At 53.5% G+C, this 18309-nt stretch overlaps 1 protein-coding gene across 1 annotated transcript; it reads right to left on the bottom strand.

Annotated features, from left to right (window-relative positions):
• Positions 1-1143: 1143 nt before the first annotated feature.
• LOC129714269 (basic proline-rich protein-like) lies at positions 1144-7524 on the bottom strand. The gene is made up of 3 exons (XM_055663819.1): positions 7343-7524; positions 3311-5719; positions 1144-1687 (listed from the first exon to the last, which is right to left on the bottom strand). Exons 2-3 carry the CDS (start codon positions 5695-5697, stop codon positions 1561-1563), a joined length of 2514 nt encoding a protein of 837 aa, XP_055519794.1. The 5' UTR covers positions 5698-5719; positions 7343-7524; the 3' UTR covers positions 1144-1560.
• Between the last annotated feature and the right edge of the window lie 10785 nt (positions 7525-18309).

Here is an 18309-nt window from a genome sequence, read left to right as displayed (position 1 = left end):
ACACACATTCATACACACACATACGTAAACACAAATAAACGTGCACACATATGTACACACATACTCATATGTGCACACACGCACATACGTACACACACGTGCACACACATACGTACACAAACATGGAAAAACTCATGCGCACACACACACCTCATTGGGATAATTGGGGGCGCCAGAGGAGGGAGATGGCAGCCCTGCCGGCCGTCTGTTCGTTTTTTCATCCTTATTGTTATTTTTAGCGTTTGTTGAAAGTTTGTTTTAATGTTCTGTTTGTTTTGTGTGGGGGGGGAGGAGGGGGCGGGGGTTGGGGGAAACTTTTTTTCAAGTTCCTACCTTCCCAGAGATGTGATCAAGTTTCGGATCACATTCTCCGGGCTCTGCAGCCTACCATCGCTGGAGCTGGAAGCCTCCTTGGACTATCGTGAGCCCCACCGCGGGGCGTAGACTTACCATTGGAGCTGATCCCTTGCCTGGGTTCGCTCCCACCGCGGCCTGCGGACTTACCATCAAGGGCTCACAGTCTTCGGGGGAGGCAAGTCGGGAGCTCCAAAGCCGCAGAAGGCGCTACCAGCCCCGACGCGAGGTTGGATCGCCCGGCGCGGGGGAGCTGACATCCCCCCGATGCAGGAGCTGATCTCCTCGACGCGGAGGGCCTGAACGCCGCCGACTACGGGAGTCAAGATCGTCCCGTCAACGGGGGCTCGAGGCCCACGACCGAGGAAGAACAAAAAGGGAAGGACTTTAACTTTATTTCACCTTCCATCACAATGAGGAATGTGGAGGAGTCACTGTGGTGGATGTTTATGTTAAAATGTGTTTTTTTTAGTCTGTTGCTTTTTTAAATTGTGTGACTGACCTGGCCAGTGAAATTCACACCAATTGGTGTATGTGACAATAAATGAACTTATGAACACACACGTACACACACGTGTGCACACATACGTACACACATGGAAAAACTCATGCACACACACACACACGTGCGAACACAGATGTACAAAGACACATTTGTACACGCGTGCACATATACGTACACAAGTGCACGCACACACATACGTGCACGCAAAGATGCCCACACACACACGCATGCTCGCAAACACGTTCAAACACAGTCTCACACACATCCACACACACAGCTGATCTTAAAATAAACTTTATTTGTAGTATAACAAGCAGGAGTTCAGAGTAAAACGACATTGGGTTGTTGTGCTGAGATACAGGGGATCCAAGGTGTACCGCTGGCCTCTTGAACGTAGAAGGGGAGAGGGGTTTGGGCAGAGTGGGGAGGGCACTGAATCCCCTGCACCTAGCAAGCGAAATGTAACAATTGCAGGAGTTGATTTGCAAAAGTTAACAATGCTGCTCCTTCATTGTGACGACTTGATTTCATGTGCGGAGCGTCCAAATGGCAGTAACTGGGATTTAATGACATAAGATAGAGCAGAATTCCATCTGGAATTGGAACAATCTGTGAACAATGTCCGGGAAATGGGTCTTGTCGGGCGTAGACTGTAGAAATCTCCCAAAGGTTGAGATCTGGCCTCCGCCTGCCTTGGTGGTTTAGTTGAGAATGTTGTTGGCTTTGAAGTGGTCTATGCAGAATTTGGTCCCGGCCACCAGCGAGCCTGCCAGCACTGCCGTCCTCACCCAGGGTATCTCGCAGAAGGGCTCCCTCACCCACTCGTTCCTGTGTCAACAGGGGGAGCAAAAGGAACAGCAATGTAGTGTTTAATCGCCTGTCTCTAACAACCGCTAAGAGCCCTACTCTTGATCCCAGGAATGAGTGGGTTAACATATGATGAGTGTTTGTCGGCACTGGGCCTGTACTCGCTGGAGTTTAGAAGGTTGAGGGGGGACCTCATTGAAACGTACAGAATAGTGAAAGGCTTGGATAGAGTGGATGTGGAGAGGATGTTTCCACTAGTGGGAGAGTCTAGGACTAGAGGTCATTGCCCCAGAATTAAAGGATGTACTTAGAAACATAGAAAATAGGTGCAGGAGTAGGCCATTCGGCCCTTCGAGCCTGCACCGCCATTCAATATGGTCATGGCTGATCATCCAACTCAGTATCCTGTACCTGCCTTCTTTCCATACCCCCTGATCCCTTTAGCCACAAGGGCCACATCTAACTCCCTCTTAAATATAGCCAATGAACTGGCCTCAACTACATTCTGTGGCAGAGAATTCCACAGATTCACCACTCTCTGTTTTTCTCATCACAGTCCTAAAAGATTTCCCCTTTTTCCTTTAGTCAGAGGCAGGTGAATCTGTGGAATTCTTTGCCGCAGAAGACTGTGGAGGCCAAATCAAAGGCAGAGATAGATAGATTCTTGATTAGTACGGGTGTCAGCAGGAAAATGGAGTTTAGAGAGGGAGAGATAGATCAGCCATGATTGAACGGCGGAGTAGACCTGATGGGCCGAATGGCCTAATTATGCCCCTATCATTTATGACCTTACACAGACATAAAATGCCGGAGTAACTAATCAGGGCAGGCAGCATCTCTGGAGAGAAGGAATGGGCGATGTTTCAGGTCAAGACCCTTCTTCAGACTGACGTCTGGAGACTGGAGTCTTTCACTCATTTGTTCTATATCTCTCTACATCAACGTCGGTATCTCTTGTTTCCCTTTCCTGACTCTTTCTGAAGAACGGTCTCGACACGAAATGTCACTCATTCCTTCTCTCCAGAGATGCTGCCTGACCCGCTGAGTTACTCCAGCATTATGTGTCTGACTCCCGGTGACCACGTGGGTTTCCTCCTGGTGCTCTGGTTTCAACAGTCCTGTGTTTGAGTGTCGCATGTACAGTGGAATCCCTTGCTTGCTTACAAGTTCAGTAAGAAAAAAATGTTACTATACATTGGCACAATGGTACTTCAGTGCAAGAGTGGGAGAATAGTAGAGGCTTGTGTGAGTGAGGCTTGTGTGAGTGAGGCTTGTGTGAGACTGAGGCAGCATACAACAGTCGACACATTTCCAACACCGTTTTGTGTGATTCATTTTCCAAGTTGTCTCCTCCCACATCATAAAGAGGTGCGGGTTTGTAGGTTAATTGTCCCTCTGTCAAGTCCCGTTAGTGTGTAGGGAGTGGATGAGAAAGTGGGATAACATCGAAGTAGTGTGAACGGGTGATTGGTGGCCTCGGGTGGACTCGGTGGGCCGAAGGGCCTGTATCCCTGCTGTACTTCTGAACTAAACTAAACCAAGCTTTCATCAGAGTTGGGACTGTGAGCCATTGTTGTGGGGAGTGAGAGGGTGTGAGTGAGTGTGCGGTGTGGAGTGAGCAAGTGTGTGCTGTGGGCCACTCACCAGGCCTCGACGTTCCTGGGCAGGCGTGAGGGCCCGTGGGCGTGGCGGTGCCGGCAGCGACAGGTCCGGGTGCAGGTCCTGTCCACCTGGAATGCCGCCCAGCGTCCCGTGGGCCGAGCGGCGGCCTTGCCCTCCTGCGCCACCTCTGCATCTGCCTCTGCCTCTGCCGTGGCCGTGGGAGGCTCCGGCCGCTGGCTGGAGCCGCTGGGCTGCACCTTCCGGCCCCGGGCCTGAGGCTGGGGCCTGGCCTTGGCGGTGGCCGGCTGGGATGGGGCCTTGGGCGCTGCCAGCTGCTCCTGCCGCTGAGGTCTGGCGCCTCCCGCTCTGGGCCGGGCCGGGGCCGGGGGTTTGGGGGTGGTTTTGGTCTCTGCATGGAGCTGGGCCTTGGGGGTAGGTGGTGCCGGCTCTGGGGACGGCCTCTGCCTGGTCGGCAGCTCGGCCTCGGCCTGGCTGGTGGGCTGGGGCAGTGCCAGGGCCTGCGGTGGCTGCTCGATGCCACTGGACCGCTGTGGGTGTGGGGGGGCCTGTGCCGCAGGCTGTGGGCACTGTGGATGAATCAGGCTGCCCGGCTGGGCCTGGATTTGAACCTGGGCCTGGCCTTGTGCCAGGGGCCAGACTGGCAGGGGCTCCAACCCTGGCACGGGCGGCGGGCAGGGTGGAGGAGCCGTGGCCCTGGGCTCAGGCTGGAGCCAGTCCAGTGTGGCCGGGACCACAGGGGGGCTGGCGGGCATGGCGGGAGCCACCAGGGAGACTCCGCGATAGGCCTGGGCCTGCTCCTCGGGCCCCAGCGGGCACGGAGCCTGGAACCATGCAGGCATCTCCCCGCCGCCTTGCTCCGGGCAAACGCGGCCCTCAAACTGGAAGGTGGAGCGGGAGGGGGGCCGCGGGAAGGGGGCAGGGCCCGGATCGGAGGGCCCAGGGCTGGGGAGGAGCAGGGGCTCGGGGGTTGCCAGGGCGACAGGCCGGGCCTCCTCCTCTGCCTCAGTCTCTGCCTCGGCCTTGCCCGGCACGCACGGGCACGCCCCCTCCTGGGCCGGCGCCGCCCTCTGAGGCCTGACCCCCTTCTGCCGCTGAGCCTGGCTCTTGAGGCTGGCGATCAGCTGCTCGTAGAAGGGCAGCTTCTTCTTGCCGGCAGCCGAGGCGTGATCATGGGCCTGACGGGCCTCACCCGCTTCCTTGGTCTCGGGCCTAGCTGCCTCCACTTCCCTCTGGGCGGGCCTGGGTTGCCCGGGGTTACGTGGCTCTGGGGCCTGCTTCAGGGCCTGGGCGTAGGAGATGGCCACCGGGGAGGAGGCCTGGTGGGTGGGTGAGAGAGGCGGGAGGTCGAGGGGAGGGGCCGAGTGCGGGGGTAAGCCCACGGCCGGCTCCACGTGGGCCCCCCGCTTGCTGAGAAAAGAGTGGGCCTTCAGCCGGCCGTGCCTGGGGGCAGCCTCCACTGTGGGCTCCGGCACGTTCTTGCCCGGCCTGGCATCCGGCGGGCAGGCCTGCCCGGGCCTGGTGTCGTTCGCCGGCGCTGTCTCGCCCGCCGTGCTGCCCTGGCCCTCCCGGGGCCCCTCGGCCTGCTGTTCACTGGGCCCTTGCCCCTTGCAGCCTCCGGTGGTGGGAGCCGGGGGCCGGATGATGCTCAGCTTGATCAGCTTGCAGGGTGACTCCTTCCCGTTGCCGTTGGCTTTGACGGCGGCCTGGCCTCCAGCGCCCCTCACGGCCCCTGCCTCGCCTTGCTGCGGCTGCTGTGCTGTCCACGGCAACTGGGCCCTCTTGCCCGCTTTACCCGGGGCGGGGTGTCGGCCAGGGTGAGAGAGGATGGCACCAGTCGGTTCCCCCTGTCCCCTGTGCTTCAGGCCGGGCCCAGCCCCCAGCTCATGCCCGTGGGGGTGAGGGACATCGAGGCCTGGGGCCTCCCCCCCATTGGGCCTGGGCTGCTTCTCCTGCCCGCCCTCCTTGGGCAGCTGGCAGCCGCCCCCACCCAGGGCGGGCATGCCGGGACGGGCAGTCTGCACACGGATCAGTTCGGCCATGACGATAGGCCGCAGCCTCTCCACGGCCATCACGGGCTCTTGCGATGCCACCTGGCTGGAGGCCCACTTGCGGGCCTTGGCGATCTTCCTCTTCTTGCCCGGGCCCAGCTTGGCCTTGACGCCCGCGGCCGAGGGCCCGACTGGAGGGGGCTGTCGGGCCCCCGCGCCCGGCCCCGCCTTGCCCTCGTTCTCCCGGCCCTGTGCTTCGGGCCCAGGCTCCGGCCCGGCGGTCTGGCCCGACGATGCCCGCGGCGCCACCTCCTTGCGGCCGGCCTTGTCCTCCTCTCCCTCCTTCCCCGGCACCTCCACGCACTGTAGCGGAAGCTCCCTCTCCCTCGACACCAGGGCCTCCGAGTGTGTGTTGCCCATTCTCAGCGACACTCACGGTCATCTAGAACGGCAATAGACCAACACCTACATCAGTCAGAGAGTCTCACACTGTGGAAGCAGGCCCTTCAGCCCAACTTGCCCATTCTGACCCACATACCCCATCTAAATGCCAATAGACAATAGGTGCAGGAGTAGGCCATTCGGCCCTTGCAGGCAGCACCGCCATTCAATGTGAACATGGCCTATCATCCCCAATCAGTACCCCATTCCTGCCTTCCCGCCATAGTACTTGACTCCGCTATCTTTAAGAGCCCTATCTAGCTCTCTCGTGAAAGCATCCAGAGAACCTGCCTCCACCGGAGGCACAGAATACTACACTCACAACTCTCTGCGAGAAAACATGTTTCCTCATCTCCATTCTAAATGGATTACCCCTTATTCTTAAACTGTGGCCCCTGGTTCTGGACTCCCCCAACATAGAAACATGGAAAATAGGTGCAGGAATAGGCCATTCGGCCCTTCGAGCCAGCACCGTCATTCAATATGATCATGGCTGATCATCCAAAATCTGTACCCCGTTCCTGCTTTCTCCCCATATCCCTTGATTCCGTTAGCCCTAAGAGCTAAATCTAACCATTGACTCCCCAGTCCCCTACCATTTACAGTGGAGTCGGGGAGAAAGTCTGAAGAAGAGGCCTGACCTGAAATGTCGCCTGTCCTCTCCCTCATACGTTCTAGGAACAGAATTAGGCCATTCGGCCCATCCAAGTCTACTCCTCCATTCAATAATGGCTGATCTATATCTCTCCCCCCTAACCCCATTCTCCTGCCTTCTCCCCATAACCGGTGGCGCAGCGGTAGAGTTGCTGCCTTACAGCGCCAAAGACCCGGGTTCGATCCTGACTACGGGTGCTGTCCATACGGAGTTTGCACACTCGCCCCGTGACCTGCGTGGGTTTTCTCCGAGATCTTCGATTTCCTCCCACACTCCAAAGACGTACAGGTTTGTAGGTTAATTGGCTCGGTATAAATGTAAATGTGAATGGTTGACAAAAATGCTGGAGAAACTCAGCGGGTGAGGCAGCATCTACGGAGCGAAGGAAATAGGCAACGTTTCGGGCTGAACCCGTTCTTCAGACTGATGTGAGGGTGGGGGGGGCGGGACGAAGAAAGGAAGAGGTGGAGCCAGTGGGCTGAGGGAGAGCTGGGAAGGGGAGGAGACAGTAGGGACTACCTGAAATTAGAGAAGCCAATGTTCATACTGCTAGGGTGCAGACTGCCCAAGTGAAATATGAGGTGCTGCTCCTCCAGTTTACGGTGGTCCTCACTCTGGCCATGGACGAGGCCCAGGACAGGAAGGTCGGATTGGGAATGGGAGGGGGAGTTGAAGTGCTGAGCCACCGGGAGATCAGGTTGGTTATTGCGGACCGAGCGGAGGTGTTGGGCGAAGCGATCGCCAAGCCTACGCTTGGTCTCACCGTTGTAGAGCAGCTGACACCTAGAGCAGCGGATGCAATAGATGAGGTTGCATTCAGCACCCGTGGTCAGGGTGGAACCCGGGTCTCTGGCACTGTGAGGCAGCCTACAAACCTGTACGTCTTTGGAGTGTGGGAGGAAACCGGAGCACCCGGAGCAAACCCACGGGGGAGAATGTACAAACTCCGGAAGCCTGGTCAAGACCCACCTCCTTGGCCTGTGGTCCGAGCGGATCCGATGATGAGTCTGCTCTGTGGCAGATGCCAGTTGCCCATGCCCTTGTTGAAGAAACGTGAGGGGCTTCACTGTGGTGGAGTGGAGTGGAGTGGAGGGAGGGGTGTGGGGTGGGGTGGGGAGGTAACCACGTATAAACCCTTAACGCCAGCTACTGTTTGTGAGGGGCAGCCCCCTCCCTTTGTCCACATCAGTGATGCCACAGGTGAGGGGCCAGTGATGTGACAGTGGGCATTGTGAGACAGCCCAATACCAGGGTTGGCCAGTGGAGGCGCCATGGAGCTGAGCACAACCACACCTGACGAAGGGTCTCGACCCAAAACGTCACCCGTTCCTTCTCTGTCCCGCTGAGTTACTCCAGCGTTTTGTGTCTATCTTCGGTGTAAACCAGTATCTGCGTTTCCTTTGGCCATTATTCCACTGCAAGGTTCAGTGCCGGCTAAAAGGCCAGAACATAAAGGAGCAGAATTAGGCCATTCGGCCCATCCAGTCTACTCCACCATTCAATCATGGCTGATCTATCTTTCACTCTCAACCCCATTCTCCTGCCATCTCCCCATCAAGGGACTGCCATCAAACACTCATCATACATTTACCCACTCATTCCTGGGATCGTTCTTGTATACCTCCTCTGGACCCTCTCCAAAGCCAGCACATCCTTCCTCAGACATGGGGGCCCAGAACTATACACAATACTCTTATAGAAACATGTAAAATACTTGAGGGATTGGACAGGCTAGATGCAGGAAAAATGTTCCCCATGTTGGGGGAGTCCAGAACCAGGGGTCACAGTTTACGAATAAGGGGTCGGCCATTTTGGACTGAGATGAGGAAAAACTTTTTCACCCAGAGAGTTGTGAATCTGTGGAATTCTCTGCCACAGAAGGCAGTGGAGGCCGATTCACTGGATGTTTTCAAGAGAGAGCTAGATATAGCTCTTAGGGCTAACGGAATCAAGGAATATGGGGAGAAAGCAGGAACGGGGTACTGATTCTGGATGATCAGCCATGATCCCTCCCTTCACCACCTCCAGTGTAAATTCCATTTGGAATATTTTGGAGGATCAAGAGTCAACCAAGAACCAAGAATCATATTGAATGGTGGTGCACTGGCTCGAAGGACTGAATGGCCTACTGCACTTATTTTCTATGTTTCTATGTATAATCTTTGATGCCCTTCGTATCTGAATGTATACATGATGATAAACTGAAACTCAAACACAAATGTGGCATTATGTAAAAGGGTCTCGACCTGAAACGTCACCTATTCCTTTTTTCTCCAGAGGTGCTGCCTGACCCCCTGAGTTACTCCAGCATTTTTGTGTCTGTCTTTGGTTTAAACCAATATCTGCAGTTCCACCCTGCTCCAATCTCCACTTTAAAAATACCCAATGACTTGTTTATGGTGATGAATTCCACAGCTTCGCCAATCTTTGGCTGAAGAAATTCCTCCTCATCTCTATTCTAAAGGAACGTCCTTTTAATCTCTGGTTCGAGACGTTCCCATTGCTAGGAACATCTTCTCCACATCCACTCAATCTCAGTCTTTCATTACGTTTCAATGGATTTCCTTCCCCTCATCCTTCTAAACTCCAGCGAGTACAGGCCCAGTGCCGTCATATGTTAACCCACTCAATCCTGGGATTGTTCTCGTAAACCTCCCCTGGACCCTCTCCAGAGCCCGCACATCCTTCCCCAGACACTGGGCCCAAAACTGCTCACAATACTCCAAATATGGCCTCATCAGCACCTTATAAAATAAGCCCCTCGCCAGCCTCTGGCCTCTGAAGGCTTTTCCCCTTCCCTTAATTGAATTGAACTGAATTGGCAGATACAGCATGGCAACAGGCCCTTCGGCCCACCTAGTCCACACTGACCACCGATCGCCCATTCACACTAGTTCTATGTTATTGTACTTTTACGCCCACTCTCTCTACACAAACGGCAATTTACAGCGGGCCGATTAACCTACAAACCCGCACGTCTTTAGGATGTGGGAAGAAACCGGTGCACCTGGAGGAAACACACATGGTCACAGGGAGAATGTGCAAACTCCACATAGACAGCACATGTGATCAGGATGGAACCCGGATCTCTGGTGCTGTAAGGCTGTCCACTTACCCCCCCCTCTCACCAACACTCTTTCTCTTGCCCTCCCCACATCAGAGACCCCCCTTATGTGTCTCCGTGCCTGGGGTTGCCCTCCGTCTAAAACCTGCTCTGTGCCCCTCCACCGCTTCCCATTCAAGGATCCTCAGTGGCGCAGCGGTAGAGTTGCTGCCTTAACAGCGCCAGAGAGCCGGGTTCAATCCTGTCTAGGGGTCAGAGATACAGCGCAGAAACAGGCCCTTCAGCCCACCAGGTCCGCGCCGACCAGCGACCTCCGCACACTAACACTGCCCTACACACGCTAGGGACAATTTACAATTATACCAAGCCAATTAACCTACAAACCTGTACATCTTTGGAGTGTGGGAGGAAACCAAAGCACCCGGAGAAAACCCACGGTGAGAACGTACAAACTCTGTACAGACAGCGCCCGTAGTCGGGATGGAACTCGGGTCTCTGGCGCTGAGAGGCAGCAACTCTACCGCTGCGCCACCGTGCCACACACTAATGTCCTGTTTTTTAACTGTATCACAGAATTCATGTGTGATTTAGATTTAAGCAACATTTTGTGCGGTTGTCTGGCCCCAAAACGTCATCTATCCCCTTTCTCCAGAGATGCTGACTGACCCACTGAGTTACTCCAGCATTTTGTGTCTATCTTCAGTTTAAACCAGCACCTGCAGTTCCTTCCTGCACATCTTCTGTGCTTGTTTGAGTGCATTACCAGTGATGCTGCTGCAAGCATGATGTCACTGAAGCCAAGCTCAGTCTGAAGAAGGGTCTCGACCCGAAACGTCACCCATTCCTTCTCTCCAGAGATACTGCCTGTCCTGCTGAGTTACTCCAGCATTTTATGTCTATCTATGATTTCATTGCACCTCTGTGTACAATCGCATAACAATGTCTAATGAGGGGCAATCAGTCTGAAGAAGGGTCCCGATTCGAGACGTCACAGATTCATGTTCTCCAAGGATGCTGCCTGACCTGCTGAGTTACTCCAGAACTCCTGTGTCGTTAATTGTAATAAGAAACTCCATTCACCGTTTAAATTCCATTTGGAATATTTCGGAAGACCAGGAAACCAAGAACCATTCGCCTTGATAACAGCACATTTAATGAAACAAAAGATGGATCTAGACATGCTATATCCATGCTGTATTTTTAAACTAAATCTATGAGTTAACAGCAAATAGTCGGAAGGTTTAGTTTAACGAGATGGTGTGGAAACAGGCCCTTCGGCCCAACGAGTCCACGCTGACCAGAGATCACCTGTTCACCCTTCACAGATATTCCACTTTCTCATCCACAGAAGCATAGAAAACAGGTGCAGGAGTAGGCCATTCGGCCCTTCCAGCAAGCACCGCCATCCAATATGATCATGGCTGATCATCCAAAATCAGTACCCCGTTCCTGCTTTCACCCCATATCCCTTGATTCAGGTTAACCCCAAGAGCTAAATCTAACTCTCTCTTGAAAACATCCAGTGAATTGGCGTCCACTGCCTTCTGTGGCAGAGAATTACACAGATTCACAACTCTCTGGGGCGAGAAAGGTAAACTACACTGATGCTTTCTACACTGAGACATCTCTACAGCCAGACACAGAGTGCTGGAGTAACTCAGCGGGGTCAGGCAGCATCTCTGGAGAACATGGATGGGGGACATTTCGAATCGGGACCCTTCTTCAGTGGGGAACAGCAGAATTGGCGTTGCAGCGGGCTAGTATGGAGCAAATGGGCCGAGTTGTCTCCCCGGATGGATATGCCTTCAGAGCCACCCCCTCGCTGTCCCCGGAGTGTGTATCTCCAGCTGGGATCTCTTTCCCAGGGATTTTCATCCACCGACCTCACCTGCCGCGGGTCGCCGGCCGCCTCGCCTCCTCTCCCCGCCGCTCCAGCCGCGTTCTGCCGCCCCACAACCGTCCCCTCTCCCGGCTCATTCTCGAACGCGGCGCCCCGCTCGGAAAACAACAGCCTAGCCCGGCCGCTGGGACAACGCTGGCTGGCACGTTGTCCCAGCCCCTAGACCCAACTTCACACCCCATCCATCCCCTAGCTCAGTCTCATCGGCCTTTCCCCTTGGCACGCTGCCCGTCCCGCTGAGTTACTTACTCCAGCACTTGGACTTCTGCAAGACAAGCGCTCACACCCCGACCGCCAGCATCTAGCCACACAGTCAGTGTGGGAGTATAACCGGAGCACCCGGAGAAAACCCACGGGGAGAACGTGCAAACTCCGTACAGACAGCATCGAAGCATGGAAAATAGGTGCAGGAGGAGGCCATTCGGCCCTATCAACCAGCGCCGCTATTCAATATGATCATAGCTGATCATCCAAAATCAGTACCCAGTTCCTGCTTTTCCCCAATATCCCTTAATTGTGTGTAGGATAGTGTTATGCCCCTGTCCCACTTAGGAAACCTGAACGAAAATCTCTGGAGATTTTGCGCCCCACCCAAGGTTTCCATGCGGTTCCCGGAGGTTTTTGTCAGTCTCCCTACCTGCTTCCACTACCTGCAACCTCCGGCAACCACCTGCAACCTCCGGGAACCGCATGGAAACCTTGGGTGGGGCGCAAAGTCTCCAGAGGTTTCCGTTCAGGTTTCCTAAGTGGGACGGGGGCTTAAGTGTGCGGGGATCGCTGGTCAGTGCGGACTTGGTGGGCTGAAGGGCCTGTTTCCGCGCTGTATCTCTAAACTAAACTAAACTAAAAGTGGAACTACCTCTACGACTCAATGGCTCCTGGGCTTAAAGTGCGGGGAAAAGTTGAAAGTGGGTCTAAGGAGTCGGTTTTTGGAAGATAGACACAAAATGCTGGAGTAACTCAGCGGGACAGGCAGCATCTCTGGAGAGAAGGAATGGGTGAGGTTTGGGTCGAGACCCTTCTTCAGGCTGATATTAGGAACCTGCTGCCACAGTAGGTGGTGGAATCAGATACAGACATTATATTTAAGAGGCATTTAGACAGGTAGTGAAGCAGCCAAGGCATTCTAAGATGGAGGCACAAGGAACTGCAGATGCTGGTTTACGAGAAAAAAAGGCGGTCACGGTGGCGCAGCGGTAGAGTCGCTGCCTTACAGTGAATGCACCACCGGAGACCCGGGTTCGATCCCGACTACGGGTGCTGTCTGTACAGAGATCGTACGTTCTCCCTGTGACCTGCGTGCGTTTTCTCCAAGATCTTTGGTTTCCTCCCACACTCCAAAGACGTACAGGTGTGTAGGTTAATTGGCTTGGTATAAATGTAAATTGTCCCTAGTGTGTGTAGGATAGTGTTAATGTGCGGGGATCGCTGGTCGGCGTGGACTCGGTGGGCAGAAGGGCCTGTTTCCGCGCTGTATCTCAAAGTAAACAAAACTGAACACAAAGTGCCGGAGTAACTCAGCGGGTCAGTCTACTCTGCCATTCAATCATCTCTCCCTCCAAACCCCATTCTCCTGCCCTCTCCCCCTAACCCTTGACAATTTACCTCTTGTAATGTCCTACACTGTACATCTCTCCGGTCTGTCCTCAGCCTCCGGCGCTCCGGAGAAAACAATCCAAGTATGACAAGTCTTTCACTCGGTTTTCGTTTTCATTTCAGGGAAACAGCATCGAAACAGGCCCTTCGGCCCACTGAGCCCATGCTGACTATTGATCACCCGTTCACACGCGATCTATGTGATCCCACCACCGTGTCCACTCCCTGCACACGAGGGACAATTTACAAATGTTTTCATATGCTGAGAGAATGGAGCAGCTGGGCTTGTACACTCTGGAGTTCAGAAGGATGAGAGGGCATCTCATTGAAACATATGAGATTGTTAAGGGTTTGGACACGTTAGAGGTAGGAAACATGTTCCCGATGTTGGGGGAGTCCAGAACCAGGGGCCACACAGTTTAAGAATAAGGAGTAAGCCATTTAGAACGGAGACGAGGAAACACTTTTTCTCACTGAGAGTGGTGAGTCTGTGGAATTCTCTGCTCAGAGGGCGGTGGAGACAGGTTCTCTGGATGCTTTCAAGAGAGAGCTAGATAGGGCTCTTATACATAGCGGAGTCAGGGGATATGGGGAGAAGGCAGGAACGGGGTACTGATTGGGGATGATTAGCCATGATCACATTGAATGTGGGTGCTGGCTCGAAGGGCCGAATGGCCTACTCCTGCACCTATTGTCTATTGTCTATTGTTACCGAAGCCAATTAACCTACAAACCCGCACGTCTTTGGGAGTGGGAGGAAACCGGAGCACCCGGAGGAAACCCACGAGGTTGTAGGGAGAACGTACAGGCATCACCCGTAGCTAGGATTGAACGTGGGTCTCTGGCGTTGTGAGGCAGCAACTCTACCGCTGCGTCACCGTGCCGCTCCACAGATGCTGCCTGACCTCAAGTTCAAGTTCAAGTTCAAGTGAGTCATGTGTCCCTGTATAGGACAATTAAATTCTTGCTTTGCTTCAGCACACAGAACATAGTAGGCATTTACTACAAAACAGATCAGTGTGTCCATATACCATAATATAAATATATACACACATGAATAAATAAACGGATAAAGTGCAAATAACAGAAAATGGGTTATTAATAATCAGTGTTTTGTCCGAGCCAGGTTTAATAGCCTGATGGCTGTGGGGAAGTAGCTATTCCTGAACCTGGACGTTGCAGTCTTCAGGCTCCTGTACCTTCTACCTGAAGGTAGTGTTTGCTGGATTCCGTGTGCGTGTGTCACTGGGTGACGGGGTCTTCCACCACAGTGTGGGGCTGGGAAGCCTGTGATGGTCACCACTTGCCAGCCTTCACCCCACCCCCCCACCCTCCACCCACGTCTCCCCCCCCCCCCCCCCACCCTCCGCTCCTGTTGCCCCCGAGAAACCCTCCTCAACCCCCCTGCCTTCCTGCCCTGGTGGGGTGCTGTTCCTCGCTACCCCCCCCCCCCCTCACCCCCACCCTGGGGACTTCTCTGGCACCTCCCCCCCCCATAGTGTGTACATTCCCGTACCCCATCCTCTCTCTCCTCACCCCCACTCCAGCTCACACCCAACGTTTCCTTTGCAAACCTCCGTCCTCAGAGACCCCTCGGCCCATCTGAGACCAATGGGTAGCACGGTGGTGCAGCGGTAGAGTTGCTGCCTCACAGCGCCAGGGTCCCAGGTTCGATCCTGGCCACGGGTGCTGTCTGTACGGAGTTTGCACGTTCTCCCCGTGACCGGCCTGTGTTCTCTGTTTTCCTGTCACACTCCGAACACGTACAGGTTTGTAATCATAGAGTGATACAGCATGGAAACAGGCCCTTCGGCCCAACTTGCCCACACCGGCCAACATGTCCCATCTACACTAGTCCCACCTGCCTGCGTTTGGCCCATATCCCTCTAAACCTGTCCTATCCATGTACCTGTCTAAATGTTTCTTAAACATTGGGATAGTCCCAGCCTCAACTACCTCCTCGTTCCATACACCCACCACCCTTTGTGTAAAGATGTTGCCTCTTAGGTCCCTATTAAATCTTTCCCCCCTCACCTTAAACCCCTACTCTGGGCAAGAGACTGTGTGTATGTGTCTACCCGATCTATTCCTCTTTTGCTTTTGTTCACCTCTATAAGATCACCCCTCATCCTCCTGCGCTCCATGGAATACAGTCCCAGCCTTCTCAACCTCTCCCTATAGCTCACACCCTCAAGTCCTGGCAACATCCTTGTAAATCCTCTCCGCACCTTTTCCAGCTTGGTTAATTAGTAATAGGTTAATTGGCTTCTGTAAATTGTAAATTCTCCCTAATGTGTAGGATAGTGCTGGTGTATTTGGTGATCGCTGGTCGGCATGGACTCGATGGGCCGAAGGGCCCAGTGGACTTGCTGGGCTATTTCCACACTGTATCTCTAACGTTCAGTTTAGTTTAGAGATACTGCGCGGGAACTCTTTTTTCATATCTTTCGTTCATTTGTTCCATATCTCTCTATATTCACCGTCTGTATCTCTCGTCTCCCTTTCCCCTGACTCTCAGTCTGAAGAAGGGTCCCGACCAGATAGATCACCTCTTCCTTCTCTTCAGAGATGCTGCCTGTCCTGCTGAGTTACTCCAGCATTTTGTTCCTTCCTGCATTAAATGTGAATCGCTGTTGCCCTGCTGTTCAGGCCGCTGACACCAGGTGGCGATGGATCTCCACCACTGGGCTGTTGAGGTTGACCTATCTCGCCCTCTGCTGTGCCGACTATGAATAGCAGGTTCTGCACAAGAGAGCATTGAGGAATGGTATTTGTCACATGTACCTTAAGCACAGAGATAGTCTTTGTTTGGCACATAATCCAGTAAAAGCATTCTAAAAAGCATGGCAAAAATGCAATGACAGTGGATTGTCACCTTGTTGTGGTGGTCCTGAGATCCTGAGAGCGATGCCGTCTGGAGCTACGCTCCTGGTAGGGCCACCCATGGCGGTAAGGTCGAGGGGGAGGTCTCTGACAAAGAGCAATCCAACCAAGACCTCAACGGTGGAACAGGCGGAGGACGATGGCTGGCCTTAGTGGACCGTCACAACGGGTCAGGGAAGGCGGATGAAGGCTGCAGCAGAAAAGGGTCTCCGGTCGTCTTGGACTCCATGCCACTGGATCCTGACCCAGATCTGTCAAGGACTGTGTGGTGGTTGTTTGTGTACCAGTCTCCCCACGTTAAACAAAGTCACGCACAGGCGTCCTCCATGAGAGGGCAGTTATACTCATTTTGAGTGACTGCCGATGAAGATAGTTTAGTTTAGAGATACAGCGCGGAAACAAACCTCTCGGCCCACCGACTCTGCACCGACCAGCGATCTCCACACACTAACACTATCCTACACACACTAGGGACAATTTACAATCTACAATTAACCTACAAACTTGTACGTCTTTGGAATGTGGGAGGAAACTAAAGATCTCGGAGAAAACAGACCCAGGTCACGGGGAGAACGTACAGACTCTCTGGCGCTGTGAGGCAGCGACTCTGATGCCGATAAAGTTTCAAAGTTCAGAAGAGTGAAGTCTTATCTGCTGGAGGCCGGTCGAGGGTGTGTCATGTGCCACGAGGTACAGTGAAAAGCATTTGTTGCGTGCTAACCAGGCAGCGGAAAGACAATACATGATTACAATCGAGCCGTCCACAGTGTACAGATACAGGATAAGGGAATAACATTTAGTGCAAGGTAAAGCCAGTAAAGTCCGATCAAGGATAGTCTGAGGGTCACCAAAGAGGTAGATAGTAGCTCAGGACTGCTCTCTGGTTGTGGTAGGTGGTTCAGTTCCCCGATAACAGCCGGGAGGAAACTGCCCCTGAATCTGGAGGTGTGCGTTTTCACACTTCTTTACCTCTTGCCCGATGGGAGAGGGGAGAAGAGGGAGTGGCCGGGGGCGACTGGTCCTTGATGATGCTGCTGGCCTTGCCGAGACAGCGTGAGATGTAGATGGAGTCATGGAGTCCATCCTTGTGAGAGGGGGCCAGTCACTGCCTCACATCACCCCCACACTGGGGGTGATGTGGGGGTGATGTGGCAGTGGAGGAGGCCCAGGACAGAAAGGTCAGTGTGGGAATGGGAGGGGGAGTGATAGCCCTGTCCCACGGAGCGAGTTCATTCCAAGAGCTCTCCCGAGTTTTAAAAAAATCAAACTGATGGTAAGCACGGAGAATGAACGTAGCGGGTACGTCGGAGCTCGGGGACGTCTCTTAGCGGCTCGTAACACTAACGGCAGGTACTCGGGAAGACTCGCTAACGGCAGGTACTCGTGAAGACTCGTGAAGATTTTTCAATATGTTGAACAATGTCCATGAAAGCCCCGAGTACCGACGAGTGGCCATTACAGTAAATCTCCGAGTTCGAATCAGGGCAAACTCAGGAGAGCACTTGGAATGAACTCGTACCGTGGGACAAGGGTTTTAAAGTGCTTGGGGGTTATTAGTTACAGGGAATTGTTACACATTCTTGGATTGTTTCCTCTGGAAAGACAGAGGTTGAAGGGAGACTTGATAGAAGTGTATAAATTACTGAAGCATTGTGAGCAGTTTTGGGCCCCGTATCTGAGGAAGGATGTGCCGGCTCTGGAGAGGGTCCAGAGGAGGTTTACAAGAATGATCCCAGGAATGAGTGGGTTAACCTATGATGAGCGTTTGTCGGCACTGGGCCTGTACTCGCTGGAGTTTAGAAGAATGAGGGGGGACCTCATTGAAACTTACCGAATAGTGAAAGTCCTGGACAGAGTGGATGTGGAGAGGATGTTTCCACTAGTGGGAGAGTCTAGGACTAAGAGGTCACAGCCTCGGAATAAAAGGACGTACTTTTAGAAAGGAGATGAGGAGGAATTTCTTCAGTCTGAGTTTGGTGAATTTGTGAAATTCATTGCCACAGATGGCTGTGGAGACCAAGTCATTGGGTTTTTTTACCCAAAGGCAGAGATAGATAGATTCTTGATTAGTACAGTTATGGAGAGAAGGCAGGGGAATGGGGTTAGGAGGAAGAGATAGATCAGCCATGATTGAATGGTGGAGTAGACAAGATGGCCCGAATGGCCTAATTCTGCTCCTTTGACTTAGTTTAGATACAACACAGCAACAGGCCCTTTGGCCCACCGAGTCCACGCCGACCAGCGATCCACGCACACTAACACTATCCTAGGGATAATTTACACTTATAATGTAGAATGTACAAACTCCGCAGAGACAGCACCCATAGTCGGGATCGAACCTGCTGCGCCACCGTGCCAAGGATATAAGGAGGGAAATGGGAGAACATGCAAACTCCACACAGACAACACTCAAGGTCAGTTTACTTTCATGTTTTTTTAATATATATATCATAACAGAAATTGCACTCTGAAGGGGTGTGATTCATATTGCAT

The sequence above is a fragment of the Leucoraja erinacea genome, chromosome 38 (genome assembly GCF_028641065.1).
Source record: "Leucoraja erinacea ecotype New England chromosome 38, Leri_hhj_1, whole genome shotgun sequence".
Taxonomy (NCBI): Eukaryota; Metazoa; Chordata; class Chondrichthyes; order Rajiformes; family Rajidae; genus Leucoraja; species Leucoraja erinaceus.
This window is presented reverse-complemented; position numbering and strand designations above follow the sequence as displayed.

Bases quoted from the DNA above. Each gene is read 5' to 3' on its own strand.
- LOC129714269 (XM_055663819.1), bottom strand. From the start codon at position 5,697: ATGGGCAACACACACTCGGAGGCCCTGGTGTCGAGGGAGAGGGAGCTT. The intron at 1,688-3,310 runs GTGAGTGGCCCA...CTGTTGACACAG, and splicing joins CCCAGGAACGTCGAGGCCTG to GAACGAGTGGGTGAGGGAGC.